This window comes from Melospiza melodia, chromosome 5, assembly GCF_035770615.1.
Source record: "Melospiza melodia melodia isolate bMelMel2 chromosome 5, bMelMel2.pri, whole genome shotgun sequence".
NCBI classification, from domain to species: Eukaryota; Metazoa; Chordata; class Aves; order Passeriformes; family Passerellidae; genus Melospiza; species Melospiza melodia.
The window spans coordinates 71,563,041-71,579,237 of NC_086198.1; the positions used below are offsets into that span (position 1 = coordinate 71,563,041).

A 16,197-nucleotide genomic window follows, 5' to 3' on the forward strand; every position below is an offset into this window, starting at 1 on the left:
CACATACAAATAACTGGTAGCATTAGAGTGAGTTTACAAGAGGACCATGTTTCCAAGCATTTATTGCATGAGGAGCATGCAGGTAAAGATTTGCCAAGTGACTTTGTTGCCTATAGTAGGGTTCCTTCAAGTTATACAAGTATATTTGAATTTAGCCTTGATACTCTGCTGTTGGGATACTTGATTGTCAGTCATATTTTTGTAACACCAGCGCTGTTCTTGGAATTTTAATTAATATTTTGTATTGTCATCAGTACAGGCCAAATTTCACAATTAGTCCCTGCACCTCCATTTTACCTCCTGAAGAGTGGCTCTCTTGTCACTCTCTTATTTCATTCCAGTCTGTGCCAGGCAACCATTTGGAGATAATAATCTTTTTTTATTTTCTGGAGAGTCTCCCACAGGCAGCATGAAGCCTCTAGTCCTCTGAAATGTACCTGTGTCTCCTGTAGGATACTTCAGCCATACCTCTACTTTATCTATGTTGAATAGTAAGGGCTGTGCAGACTCAGCACCTTTTCTGTCCACTGACTTAAAATTTGTTTGTAAGAAATTTGGAGTAGAAATCAACTTAGCTTGTGTAAGGATGCTTCATAATGGATTTCAGAAGTCTCTATCATACAAATAAACTTATCTCAGGACGTGCAGAGGAATTTTAGGAGTCAATCTTTATTTATTTGCCTAAAAAGCAGACATGATCCTGGGAAAAAGATTCTTTTTGGTAGGAAGTGCTTTTTGGAGTCCCATATTTCTAGTGTTTGGCTGAAAAAGGAAGTTTCCTTGCAGATGAGAACAGATAAATATTCCTCGTCCATGTCCAGACGTTGTCTGAAATCTCTGTGTCTTTGCATCAACATCCCTTTGAAAATGCACTGCTCCCCATGCAGCTGCTCATGGATCAGTCCTGGCCTTTTCCTGGTGCCTGGCAGAGACTCTGCTGTCATGAGTGAGCACCACTGGTTTCTCCCAGTGAGGAGCAGGGATTGAACTGTTGTCCTCCATACAATTAGAAGTAAAATTGGCTTGTATCATGTATTTGTTAAAAGGCAGCTTTCAGGAAAACAGAAACTATTAGCTACCCACATTTAATAATGATTAAATATGGAAGTATAATCATAATATAACAGCAGGATCACTTATACAACAGGCAGTTGTATTATTTTTGGGAATGGGAAATTCTGCAATGAGTCAAATTGCGCCTAGTTATATTCAAATTTTTCTTTTCCAATCAGCAGCTGGCTTTAAGGCAGAGAATTCCTTGTGTTGACTGTCTAGAATGCTGTGTGTCTAGAATGCAGACTGTGGTTGGCAACTGCTGTTAAGAAATTTCCTGTGCATACTACCCCTCTTAGTGAATATCATTCTATTTCAAGCCTAATTGAAAACTGAAGATAGAAAACTAAGCAGTTATTTTTCCCTGCAGTACAATATCTAATATTCTGATTTCATGGCTGTCTGACTGCAATGATTGGGAAGGACATTTTCTCAAAGTGTTCACAGTACCACAGCAATGTGTCATGAGCATTGCCTATCAAGGAAAGGAGCTGTTATATTAAAATATGTGCCACTTATAAACACACGCAACTGAAAAGTAGGATGCTGTTGTGTTACATTTGGTACAGTCAATAATTGCCTTTTCTCTTCTTTTTCTTTGAAAAAGCTATTAAGAATGTAGAAAACAGCCTTCAGCTAGAAAGGCTTTAATAGGAGAGATCTGCAACAACAGAGGTAACACCTATGCAACAAAGGCATTTTGTGTTCAGGACTCTCCTTCCATGTTAAGTCCACGATGCTGGGGTATTTTTGCGGGTCGAGAAACAGGATATGTGTGTGTAGTTGCTGGTGATTGTATAACTGAACAAGCTGAAACAAGCTGCTCTGTGGGACAAATGCTTGTTTGTTAACCTCTGTGTTAAGTGGGAAAGAAACCCCCAGTATTTACAACAGGACACTGATGAGGGGTAGTAAATAAGGAGAGAAACCTGTTCAAAATGTCCCATAATCTTACATAACAATAGAAAAAGTACTGTCAATTTAAAATGTTTGCTTGTTTTGTTTTTTTTTTTTTTCTTTTTATATCAGATAGTATTACTGAAGTCTTCACTAACATCTATGTGACCAGTTTTGGACCTGTGTCAGATACTGATATGGTGAGTTCCTGAATCTTTTGCATATATGGATAAATGGTGTAAGATTATATATAAACTTCCTTTAAACCTGTATTCTTTTACTTATTGTGGATGGATTTGAAACAATCTCACTGAAATCAGAATGTGCCAAACCCCATGTAGTTTGAAATTTGAAAATTGATTGATGGATTTTACATGATAAGTGTGCTTGTGTTAGCTGTTTAATTTAGACCAGTAAATCTTCTGATTTTCCCACTGACTGTACTTTGGTTTATATTCTGGAGCAATCTTGATATGGATGAACTGGATTCCTCTTGCATGAAAACCTGAAAACCTGGAGTGAAAGGAGCACTCTTAATATTGGCAATAGACTGAGGGACCTGATGGAAGTCAAACCTAAAACTTCTTGAAGGACATAGCTTGGAAGCTGGGTAATCAACATGATTGTGGGGTTTTACAGATCTGTCCTTGATAATTTGCATTGTTTAGTAAGCATTTAAAGAAGTCAGTGACATTAAAAAAGAAAGAAACTTTCAGAATATTGCTCTGGATTATAAGGAATTGTTTGTAGGCTCGCTGAAAATAGTACAGAGATTAGGAAGAATGTTTCACACTGGGTAGAAAGACCTGATGGATATAGCTCTCTAAAAGGAAAGGGAAGGACAGTCTCAAACTTACTTTACCTGTCATGCTCCTGTTCACTTGCCTGGTTTAGGGGGAGGTGGTTTAATTGACTCTGGGAAATGTGTAGGAGAGAACAAAATTCTCAGAAGAGTCAACAACAATCTTTTACTTGCAAAATGTAGAACATCAAGATAGAATAAGATAGACTGATGTTAAAACAACATCCAAAGTAAGTACTTCACAAACTTTAGTTTAGCAAACTTAAACTTAGCCAAGCTTAACAAATCCAGATACAGGACACTTAATAAGGCATTGACAGGAATTTTTTGAGAGGAAATGGAGAAGGAAGGAGAAGGAAAGGATAAGAGCAGAATGATATCACCATCTGTGGATTTAGTAACAAGACTCGATTTTGATGTCCTTTGGTCTAAATGGTATCTTGATCCATCAGGGGTGGGAAAAACCCACAAAACACAAATTCCAGAGGGTTTATATATGCTTAGCTTTAGATGGAATGCCAAGGCACCTTCCCTGGAGTGGGGAGTTTTATGCTGTCTTTTGCAGCACCTTGAATCTGTTGCAATGCTGTGGATCCTGCTCAGTCCTCTGGTGGAAGACCCCAGGAATTATTCTGGGGGTATTTTTGGGGTTTTTGATGGTTTGTGACATTTTCTAAGACATGAAAACTGCCTCTCAGTCAGTGCAGTTGAGCCCCTTATGCCCCATCAGAAGGGATGAACATCTTCAGGCCTGTGAGTGAATGTCCCAGTATGTCCCCAGGTGGGGAGGAGTTTCACAAATGAGCCACTTGTTTAAGGAAGGACATCAGCATGACAAAAAGTATTAGTCCACCTCACAGGATCTGCTTCTTTTTGGCCCTTATCTGTCTGAAACCCCAGCTTCTTGCTGAGCAAAGGCTGCTTTGTCATGGTCATGCCCTGGTGCTCACACCCTCTGCACCTGGGCTGTTACTGTGCTCATCCTCAGCAAAGCACCTGCTGCTCTTGCAAATGGCTGATTGTTTGAGCCATTAGCCATTAACATCTCAGTCTTTCATACTACCCTTGCCAACCCTGCGAGAAGTTATTTTTGAAATGTTTCAAATATTCTTTATTATGTATGAGACGTATTAAATACTACCTTGGTGTAGCTGGAGATACTCAAAATTAATATTTTTTAAAATAAGACAACATTTCTTTTTCTATGGAAAAAAATCAGGTTATGCATCATACAAAACAGGGAACATTATGATGTCATGAACAAGTTTATGAAGCTAAATTTTTCACGGTACATTGAACATTTTAAAAGTTATTTTAAGTTAAAAGTTATTTGATTACCTGGTAATCATAGCTTTGGAAAATATATTCTAGTGGGGTTTTGTGGGGGTTTTTTGTGTGGTTTGTTTTGTGTTTTCAAGCTCTGTTTTGAAAGTTATGAATACACAGGTAAGATTTCACATGAAAGGCCATGAAAGGCGATTTCATAGGAGAAATAGACTTTTGTTTATATTACTGTACATGTTGCTGATTCTCCTGAGGTGTTTTTTTTTTGATGATTTTAGGTTTATGAAATAATTCTTATTTTGTTAATAATTTTGTAAAAAAGGTATCCACAGCTATGTACAGAGATGATATGAACATCTTGACCTTGTTGGTCTAGTATCTCATGACTTTAGAGTGGTGAAGTCTGGCATTTATGGTATTCCTGTGTAACAGGAAGATTATATTAATCCACTTTTAAAGGTGATTACTGAGCCACAAGGAGACTTACCCAAGGCTGTGCAAGTCATCTGTGCTTAAATGGAAAAGTAATGAAAGCTCCCTGAGCCTATTCACTCCCTCCCAACACACTTCTGACATCAGTGGATAAATGTATGGAGAACTCTGGGTGTCTGTTTGCATAGACATATAGACAATGCACAGATCTGTGCAGAGGTGTTAATCAAAGCAGAGTGCAGTGCATCAGAATGGCAGCTGTTACTCTAATGGGTAGGTTTATTTGCACATAAGTAGATAGATAAGTAAGAGCAGTTTAATTCTTATTGCTACAAGCTTCAGGGTTAATTTAGCTTGTTCTGTTGATAATTATAGAATAATTTTGAAACGTATGAGCAGTCAATGAGAAAATTCCAACATGTGAGTTTTGAGATAATAGCTTCCAAACCATCACATATCCTGTCGAACATGAAGGTGACATTAGGGTTTTAACCATGAGTACTTTTTCATTTAGGAGCTGCATGACTGAATCAATAATTTAAACTATTATGTAGAGGATTCATTGATATTTTCTTCTGTAAATGCTGGAAACTCAGGGATATTATAAATTTTTAAAATTTCTTCCTTAAAAAGCTTTATTGCAAGAATAAATTTGACTCTTGCCCATGTCTTCTAGAATTTTTAGAAGATCCTAAGCTCAGATTTTTTCAGGAAGGTTGGTCCCATCTCAGGAAGTCCTCTGCTGGCACAATGGGAATGGTGAGGCCCTCAGTCACGTGAGGTATTTAGGCTGAACACTGCTGTTGCCCAAAACTCTGAGGATTATTGCTGCCCTTAGGATTCCTTCTATTGTGGTTTCTTACAGGAATAAGATCATCAGCTGTGTGACTGCACCCCTTTACATGATCTGTTTTGCAGTTTGTTTTTTCCTCCTTGGTTAGTATATTGTGAAGAATAATGGTGCTTGGAAGAAGAGAGGTGCTTTTGAACACAGGAAGGGGACTCACTGACATGTGAGATGTTTAATAAGCATTTACAATTTGGAATAAGGAAGTGACAGACAAGCAGTGATGGGTGGATTGGAGCTAAGGACACAGTTCTCATGTAGTGTTGATACACAAAGTTGATAAAATTTAATTCTAACCTTTGTTGCTGCATTGCTATGAATTTGTGAGGTGTCTGTTTCCCTCACTAGCTGTTCCCATTAATGGTAATGTGGTATGGTGTTTGATCTGTGACTCAGTCATTGCTGAGTGTGGGTTTTTATTCCCACTTGCTGTATTTCTGCAGTATCACAACTTTGCAAACAAATCATTATGTCCAGGGGAATTTGATCTTTAACTGACTTTAAGCTAGCTGGAATTGCTGTTGATAAATTCAGGAAGTAGAAGTTGAGGCTGAGGTTTTTCTCTATATGTGTTAAGAGTCAAAAACATTTGGTGCTTGTAGTGGATTAACATTTTGACTAAGTTCAAAAGATGCTACTCTCTGTTCTGACCAAAATAACCAGCTACCAAATGCGTTCTCTCTTGGCCAGCAGTCAGTTGCAAACTGTGCTTCAAATGAACAAAAATATTTTGGTATCTATACCATTTGTGTCAAAGAAAAGCTATTGTATGTCAACCACTCTATCTAAGGTCACATATGTAGTGCCATTATATAAGGATTTTCAACTTCCTTTTGCAAGCTAATGAGAATCAAGGAAGGCAAAGCAAAACCACAAGTTTAAACAGATTTTATTTTCACCCTTTTGTCTTTTTGAGTTGTTGTTTCTCAGAAATGTTCAAGTTCAGTATTGTGATGTTATGCCTTATAGGCTTCCAACCCAATCAGTGATAAAAATTTATTTTGACATTAGCCTGAGAGAAGAAAAGCTGCATTATTTAGAAAAACAAACAAATGAAAAATTGGACAGAACAACTGAAAAACAAAGCATCTCTTAATTTTCTGAAGTGTTGTAGGATTAAGTTCTTGTTACAGGGGCTAATTAAAGCTTTTATCATGAAATTAAAATGTTTAATATTTGAAAATTCAGAGGTAAAGGATGAACATCTTTGGACTATAATTTGTAGGATATAAAAGGATTAAAGATTAAACCTGATTATTTTTCTATTTTTAAAAATTTGTTTGAAATCTGGTAGACTGTACCATCACTATAAATCTACATGCTGCTAACTTGAATTTCAACACTGAAAGCTATGTATTTTTACCTCTTTTTCTCAGGCTTGGTGTCCTTCTGGGCTCTCTCTGACACTTTGGCTCCTAAAATTTCTCCCACAGCCAAAGACATACATATAATAAATGACACCTATTTACTCCTCAAGCAGTAGTTATTTTATGTAAGACAGATTATGTAGGTACTGAGTCCCTTATATAAGGTCTGCTGTGAAGAAAGATTTGCCAAGATGCAGCAAATTTTGCCTCAGAACAGTCTTTCTGATTGTCGTTGGGAACGGTCTTTCCTGCTTTCCTCCAACACATGGTTAGTAGGTGGCAGGACTTGAATCAGTTTAGCTTGAATATTAAAACTAAGAAGCCTTCTGAAACTTTTATATTTCAACTTGCAGTCTTAGATTTTCATTGTTATTGGGGAGTTTTGTTTATGGTAGTTACACCTTTATTCCCAAGTTGCTTGTAAACAACAATTTTTCCTAATTTCTTGATGATAGACTTCCTGTTTTCACTTTGAATTCAAGGAATAGGAACATTCCTTTGTAGAGATCATATACATAGCTGGTATGTGTATGATGTGTATATTTATCACTACACACACTTCCATCTCATCAGTTTTCAACTGAAATGTCAATAAGTGTTTCTGATTTTTCAAATACAACCAGATTAGAAATTTTCAGTGAAGGCTGAAAGTCAAATACAGAAATAAACAGAAGGATTGTTACAGCATTCATCACTGCAATTGAGGATGGTTCTTTAGAGGTAGTGACTGAACTTGGAACCCTGTTTTTTTATTTCTCTCTGTATTTTCAAATTTTGTCACTTCAGTTTGTATTTGGGTTTTGTTTGGGGTATTTTTTCTATGCAACTTATTTTTAGCTCTGTTTCAGAGTCTAATTATTACGTAGAATTCCTTAAGAGAAGCTTTACAGAACTGGTATGATATTTAAGTCTGGACAGAACAAGGGAATGCATCAAGATGATTCATTTTTCAAATAGATTAGAAAAAAAGTACTGCAGTTGCTTTTACGTAGTTATTATTTGAACTCAGTAAGAGAAGACTAAGGAGTAAAGGAAATGCTAAATACACTGGAATTTTTGGGCAGAATTGGGGAACATCTAGGTTGTGTTTTTATAATTGATATATTTCTAAAAAGTCAATACATTGTTGGCTCAGGTAATTGCCTTTGCAAGTTAAATCCATACACTGAAATTTTGATGAGAATATCTCACATGATCTCTTGCAGAGTTTCTGTCCATTTATTCTGTTGGGAAGGCTTTTTCCTCTGTTCAAAGTCCTGCCAAGGGAATCAGTATTGGAGATTGATTTGTCAGAGGTCGTGTCCAAGCCTGTCACTGCCGTTAGCTCTCTCTGTACCTTTGTTTGGGCTCCTGTTCCTGGCACCAGGCATCCCCTTTGTTTCAGGGTTGCTCTTTCTCCATGTCTGAATAAAAAAGGGATAATGACAGGTGTTTTTATTTGCTGTGACAGCAGAAAAACGTCCTGTAGTCTCTTTTCTAAGTAATCCCTATATGTATCTTCTACAGAACTCTCTTATCCCTCCTTGGTGCTTCTTTTAGACTCAGAGTTCACTCTACATCAGGTATATGGAAAAAAAGAGAGAGAAAATTATTCTGAGAAGGTCCTTTTCATAGATGAATATGAATAGAAAGACATTCTCTTCCCTAGACGCTATCATTCAAACTGGTTAAACACATTCTTTCCAGATTTTTTTTAATACTTCATGTTTCGATTAAATGCCTAGACAGAAATGACTGAGGTTGACAGATTAGGCAGAAATAAAAGGCTTGAAACATGTTCTTCAAATAGAGAAAAATTGTGCTGCAAGTCCCTAGAAATATTCCACATATTCTTGATAGTATGAAAGGCCATATGTATCTGGCAGGCATTACTTATGTATTTAAAAATGAATACATGTTCCTTTGAAATGCAGTGATGGGATTGTGTTTCAATTTTTAACAGGGTCATGAAGGGTTTTGATAAAAAGTAACCAACAGTGCAGTTTCAAACCAGAATCCTCCTTCATCAGAATATTTTCAAGGATTCTAGTCACTAGTATGTACGATCCACACTCTGAAAGGCTTGAAGGGAATTTCTGTCTGTCTGCTGTTTCCTTCTATGTTCTGTCTTGTGCACACATCAGGAGGTAGGTTTTGGAGAAGAGAAAATGGACTCAGTTTATTTATCTGTGCAGTGAGGTTTGATGTTGATAGACAAGGGCTTGTACAGAGCCTGAGTAGTCAGTACTTATTGTTGGAGCATTGAGGGGGTTTGGAGGAGAACTCTTTCAGTCCTCATATTGTAAGACAATTGCTTGTTTTTAGAGAAGAGAAAAGTAGAAAGTGAGATAGATTATTTGTCCATTCTGGTAGGTGGGCCTAGGCAAAGCCCACCAAGCAGTGCAATGATGAAGTAGCTTAGGAGACTGCTGTAGTGTGTCAGTCCTTCCTTCTGCCATCTGCACCCTGCATGGATCTGCCCACAGAGACAACCACCAAGACAACCAACTAGTGATGTGATGTGATCCTCCTACTGTAAAGCTAATTTCAGCACTCACTGAAAATATCTAGTGTGCAGGTTTAATAAATTCAATTGCAGAAGTTGCATCACAAACTTAAACTCGTCACAGCGACGAATATCAGGTTATGGTAAGAGTGCATATAATGGGCAGATTAATTTTCTTTGACTGATTACATTTTTTGAATCTTCTAAATTCCTTCTTGGTTTTTTGAAAGTAATTTTGATGCTTAGATATGTACATGTTAGTATTCTGCTGCACCAGTTACATACTAAGATCATTAATGTTTTTAAAAAAATTCAAAAGAAAAATTACACGTTTCCTTAAGGCAGATATGAAAACAAGAATGTACATTTTAAGAACTAAAATGAAGAAATTGTACTGCTGTAAAAATAAATATTAACATTCACTCCCCATATTAGCTAGGCAAGATTTAGGTCCATGAATCTGAACTGTCTCATCTGTTAGAAATACTGTATCAACCACAGTATTTCTAACTGTTTCAGGACTCAGTGGAAAGATGTAGGTGCCATTTCCCCTTTGCTTGCTTTTAATTTTTTTTATTTGCATTTTAAATGTTTTATATTTAGCAGTATTTAAAATTTGGTTTTGTGGTTATATATATATGTCCATTATTTGCTATAAGAGTGGTCAGGAAAAAGACAAATATACTTTAGATACATTACTCAGAAAAATCTTTACAATAGGGAATGAGGAACTCTGGCTTGAACTATTCATTAAACAAAATGCTGTGTTCCAGAAGGTAATTAATAAAATGTTCCATCTGCTTCAGGACAATACTGCTTGCTAATGGACACTTACAATTTTTGAGATATTTGGAACACATCCATCTTTACTCCAGATGCTAAAACTTCCAAAATATACCAACCATTATTGGAAAGGATGAAAGTACATTTTTTTGTTGTTTGAATGGATACAAATCTGGCCTTAGCAAAAAACAAAATAAAACAAACAAAAAAAAAAAAAAAGAAAAAAAAAAAAAAAAAAAAAAAAGACTGTCATGTAGTCGGGAGGGATTGCTTATACTTAGGTCAGTTAAAGCTTCAGCCAGAGACACTATCATCTTTTTTATGGTGCGTAGTGTTATGCACAACAACTGCATATTAAAAGAGGAATAAAATTTCCTTGCCATTTTATTATTCATTGAACTGGCAGAGGGTCAAGTGCTTCTTAAAACTCCAGCAAGAATCTCATTGCCTGCACCTAAAATTTCATGTAAGGTAGTATAACACATATTTGAAAGATTAGGTTTAATCATACTGCATTAGAGTCTGGCTGTATAAGCACCATTTTAGACACGACACAGTAGGCAGCCTTTCTCGTCTAGAAATTATCACAGGACTCCTCTGAAGACCTGGAAGTTTGCTCCTGTGGTTTTGTGGATATACTGCACTATTTAGTGCAGAGTGCTTAGGTCATATCCAGAGAAAACAGGGGTTTTTCATTGGAGAATATTTGCAGAATGAAAGAAATATCAGGTATTAATCTCAGTATTTTTTCTGGAGTCCAGATTTGCCTTTGTAATGGGCATTAGTCTTGACTGAAAAGTAAACATTACACAGCATTTATCACAAAGTTATATATATCAAACATATTGAATAGAAATTAGTCTCAAAATCTTTATGTAGCAGCTTTTTGTAGCTGGATTTTTATCATATTGATTATATTCAATGTACTTCAATTCCTTCCTATTTTTTAATTTTTTAATATGGTAAACATCAGTAGGGATATTCCTGATCATAGGTAGAACAGATTTGGCACAGAAGGGAACATAGGGTCAGTGAATATAACACTGGGATGCAAAAACAGGGGTTGTATGTTGCTTAAATAATAATTTTAAATGGACAGTGACAAAATTGAGATCCTAATACTTCCATTGAAAAAAAATGCAAAGAAGTCTGTAGAAAGATAAGTTAAGAGCTATGAGATTTTACTACTATTGTGGAAAATGGAAACAGAAGGTGTTTGTCATCATTCACACCAAACCTTGGTTTATCCTGTTTCCATCTTCTAAATGAGATGTTCTGAAATAAAGATCTCCAGCACAGACTGGAGGGTGTTACAAACCACCAAAAAGGTGAGGGTAACTCAGGTTCTTATTAATTGATCCTGGGAGCAGATTAGGGCGAAGCAACACTGAATGACCAGTATTTATAAATACATACATACATACATACATACATACATACGTGTGTGTGTGTGTGTGTGTGTGTGTGTGTGTGTGTGTGTGTGTATGAGTTAATTTTGGAAAGTTTTGGTTGCAATGGAAAGGGGGTATGTAGCCATTTTGGTTATTAGTATCTATAGCAATATAGCAGTACAAAAGCATAAAAATAACACTGAAGAAAATTTGTAAGGAAATGACAGAAAGAGAAGGAAAGGAGAATAGAAAGATATCACCACACATGTATTCAACAAGACTTGATGCAATTTGAGTGTTTGTTAGTCAAAGTGATGGCCACACTTTTGATCTGCCAGGGGTGTGGGAAGACCATGAAACATAGAGTTAATATGTATGTCAGTATTAGCAATGGAGTAATGTATGTTCAGGTTTACATGGGAGTGCCCAGACACCTCTCCTGGGGAAGGGAGCTTTACACTGTCTTTTGCAATATGTGTATGTGTTGCACGTGTGGATCATGTGCAGACCTCAGGTGGAAGACCCCAGAAATAAGTCTGGCAGCTATGGCCTCCCCCTGCCAGACCCAGCCAGGGCTTACTTTCAGCACATCTGCAGAGTTGGCTTTTCTTGTAGATACATTGCTTCAGCCTTGTCTACTTCTCCTTAGACCTGAGATAATGGGACAATATTAGCACCTTTATCTTATCTCAAGTTCCTATCTGGAGGCTTAACTTATTGTCCAAATTTCCCGGAATTCACAGAGACATAGTGGGGAGAGGGAGAGAGGGGAGTTCTGTGGTCTCAGAACAGAAGAGCAGTTGCTTTTTTATATGGTCTGCCATAGTGGGCAAAGTCCTTTGGTGATTACCTTAACAGTGTTTGAGTCATTAACCATTACCTGTGGATCAGTCAGAGGTTTCCCGGTAGGATCTTTCAAGGCTGCAGCTCATTTTACTGCTCATTCTTTCCTGCAAATTCTACTTCCTTAGCTGTTGCCATGCAGCAGATGCATGGTTTTGTGAAATGTTGCTGTTTTGATTTAGTAGCATTTCATGTCTGCTTTTTTTTCTATTTTATTTCTCTTGTAATTATTTTTATGAATGTTGGAAGACAGTAAAAAAGCAGCATCTTTGAAGTTCTTTATTGATGGAAACATTGCAAAAAGGTTCAAATTTATATTCTAATCATTTATGTGCAGAGGTGTTTGTCAAAAGAACCTGTAGGACGTATCACTCACTCCTATTGAATTTCAGTGGAATTTCAAAGTCTTAATCCCTTCAGGCTCTTCTTCTTCTTTATACCTCAAACATCAGTCTTACCATAAAAATGATTTATTGGTAAAGCCCCTCAGATGAAAGGTACAAGGAGGCTCTTAGGGCAATTTTCCTTTAATTACCGGGTATTTCTATCTATATTTCATGTACTCCCCTGCTGCTCCTGATCCTCCATGATATTATGCATTTTGTCACTTTCCCTGGTCTGCAGCTGAACTGATAGGTAACTTGTTATTTGTAAATGGGATTTTAAGTCACATGACATCTAAAAAATAAAACAGCATGTAAATCAGCAAATAAAAGAGGACAATTAAATGTGATCTATCATAAAGAAGTGAGCAAACCACTTGTTATGAGGCAGTGTCTCTAGCAGTGATGAGGCACTGAATAAAATCCAGTATAATATCAAAGAAATGTATGTCTTAGAGGTTCATAGTTTTGTATTAAACAGATATATTTGCTAAAATATTATTAGAGAAAATAGAAAATGAGATTAAAGAAAACCAAGCAAATAAATGTTCAGTGTACTATCGTGTTAGTTTTATTTATCTTAAAAATTTAAAATTTTAATTAGAAAAATGACAGAATTTATTACATTAATGTATTATGTATATACCTCTTGGTATAGCTAAAAACTGAGCTTCTGTTTTTTGTCAGATTAGTTTATAGGTATCCATAATTTCCGAAATATCTCTTTGCATCTGTCGCCGTTCATAAAGAGAACTGCTTTCTCTCCTGCCCCTGTCATGCTCCTTCACATTACAAAATTCTTTTTCCTTTACTCCTCATTCTCTCCTCAGCCTCTGGCCCTGACCTGGAAAAGGTCCTCACAGCTCTTTGGCTTGCAGACCAAAGGAGCTAAAGAGAGCTGTCACTTGTCTCTGTCTAGTCAGCACTCCTTTTGTATTTCTGTACAATTGATGGAGAAGAACCCTAAGCCTTGTTAATCAGCACACAAGGGAGCCAGCAGAAAATGATAGAGGCTGATAAGTTCCTTGAAGTCACTTTTATATTGAAATCCCTTGAAAATTTTATATTGGTTAAATTTTATCAGGCCTTGTCCATTCAAAGTAATTTACTTGAAAATGGTCTATGCAGAGCAATTGCAGCAGTACAGACTGTTGCAGCATACTAATATTTGGAAGTCATGAGACCACATTTTGTACCTGTCCAACAAAACAAAGTTGCACCAAGGTAGCATTTTCCAATATGCTGAATACAATTTGCTTCCAACATAGTTTTTAAGCTCTCTCATATCCAAGTTTTATGCTGGGCAAAGCAAAGCACTAAATCCATTTGCAGTTTCATTTTTGAAGATAGCTGATAAATTTACATTCTCAATGTTTAATCAGTTTTTTGTTTGTTTGTGTTGTGGTTTAACCCCAGCCAGCAACCAACTAAACAGCAACAAACCCACCAGATGGGGTACCCAGCCTGTTGACACAGGCGTCTGGTCTAGGTCATCAGTCTGTTTTTGCTTTCATCCTTTTTTCCCCACTGTACTGCTTCCAAGACTAGGCATCAGGGTGATGTTCACCAGGCAGTGTGTATCACCCGTTAATCATCAGCTGCTGTTTCCTAACTAGGTACTTTTGTTCATAAAATCCATACCACTACAGAGCCTTACGTTCCTCTTCGGAAAAATCTCGTATCATTCTGTTTGTATATACTGTACCCCTTATGGGTTGCATTGTTTCCTTCCAGGCTCAGCCATTCTCCATGCTCTTGAAATGCTGAGTTACTCTACAGGAGAAGATGCTGAAAGAACTATTTAATCTTGTGTATTTTTTCCTTACTTTCCTTCCTTACTCTGTTTGCTCTAATTAGTCAGGTCACAGATACTTTTTACATCAGAAATATATATAAATATTGAAAGAGTTCAATATGAAAACAACACCTAGCAATCATGAAGAAGAATGTCATACCCTTAATAAGCTGACTTCCTGCTTATTATTCTCAGTACTATACAATTTTTTTTGTGATGATTGTTCTCCCTTGACAATTTTGCCAAGGGAATTTTGCAGACAAAGCTTTTCTATTTTTGTTCTCAGAAAGCAGATTAGTGTTTCATTGTGTCAAAAAAGACATGTATTTATTCCATTGCAGGAGTACACGATAGATGTGTTCTTCCGTCAGCGATGGAAGGATGAGAGATTAAAGTTTAAAGGCCCAATGAACATTCTTCGACTGAATAACCTAATGGCCAGCAAAATCTGGACTCCAGATACATTTTTCCACAATGGGAAGAAGTCAGTGGCTCATAACATGACCATGCCAAACAAGCTTCTACGAATCCAGGACGACGGGACGCTCTTGTACACCATGAGGTACATCTGTTCATCTCTACTCAAGCTATTTCTTGATGGGATTTTTCCATTGAACAATTAAATCAGGTTTCAGGAGAACTCTCCTTTGTTTTGTTTTTCTCTAAGCAGAAAGAAAGCTAGAAAAATGTATGTTTTGTTTCCAGTTCTGTTAAAGTCTTTTGGCTGATAATGAGTTAGATCAGTTTTCCTATGTGTGCCTCAATTTTTGTAATGCATTGAAGATACTGAACAGATTAATAAAGTTAAGTGAGACCTTCAGGTAGAGTTTACCAACTCTGTTTTAGAATTATTAAGATAATGTAGGAGTTGACCTATTACTGCAGCCATTGTACTGAAGATATGAGCCCCTAAGCAAATTTTTTATTAAGATCGGGGGAATAAAAAAACAGAGCAAGAATGAAGAGATAATAATGTCTCAAATTCTTTCCAGCAAGAGCTAAAGGGAAAATATGTCTTACTATGTAATTACTGTTTCTTTATATATAATTACAATATTTAACTTTAAATTTTAATTTTTTCATCTTGTGCATCATTTGTAGCTAAGATAAATATTTCAGCTGGTAAAATGTATTAAATTTGCTTAGAAAATAGAATATAGAATATGAAAAATTATAAAAAATCATGTATACGCAGATATTAGTAGCATTTTTAAAGGACTGATTTCTTCTTTGGTAACTCTTTTGGCCATAATGTTTGTTACCTATGTGAATTTTTTTGAATATTTTACCCAAGTTTCCAGAAGCCCTTGACTTAGGTTTTTTCTTTTTCTTGGAGAATACTTAATAAATTGAAGTTGTCGTGAATGCTGACTTAAAATCCCCAGCCTAAGTCAGATAGAAAATGTGAGCTTCAAAGTTAACATGTACTCTGGTACTTTCTCCATGCAGCCATGCCAGCATCCCTGAAACCCAGTTTTACTACACAGCTCTGAAACCCTTACACTATTGAGAGTTCTTGAGTAGGCTGCTGATGATATTGGATGATGTAGTGCTTGGAGAGATTCAGAAAAGTTTGATTGAAGTAAATTTAAGCCCCCTATGTTGTATTTTTGCTTTGGCTCAAATAATTATTTGAGAATAATCTGTCTAAGCTGACTGAAATTCTCTTTCTCCAGAGAGTATAAGAATCATATACTATAAATTATAGGAAATACCGTTTGAAACCGTTATGAAGCATAAGCTGAGTCAGGTTAATTATAATTGACTAAGCATTTTTGTTACTTGTGAGTATGTTGGTTCTCAGGGTATGAGATTAATGTGCACACTGATCTGTT

General features: G+C 36.4%; 1 protein-coding gene across 1 annotated transcript in view; it reads left to right on the forward strand.

The window, feature by feature from the left end:
- Positions 1-16,197, forward strand: part of GABRA2 (gamma-aminobutyric acid type A receptor subunit alpha2) — a 64,552-nt gene that overhangs the window by 23,688 nt on the left and 24,667 nt on the right. The window contains exons 4-5 of the mRNA XM_063157345.1: positions 2,083-2,150; positions 14,704-14,924. Coding sequence (XP_063013415.1) covers positions 2,083-2,150; positions 14,704-14,924 — 289 coding nt within the window. The remainder of the gene's footprint in view (positions 1-2,082; positions 2,151-14,703; positions 14,925-16,197) is intronic.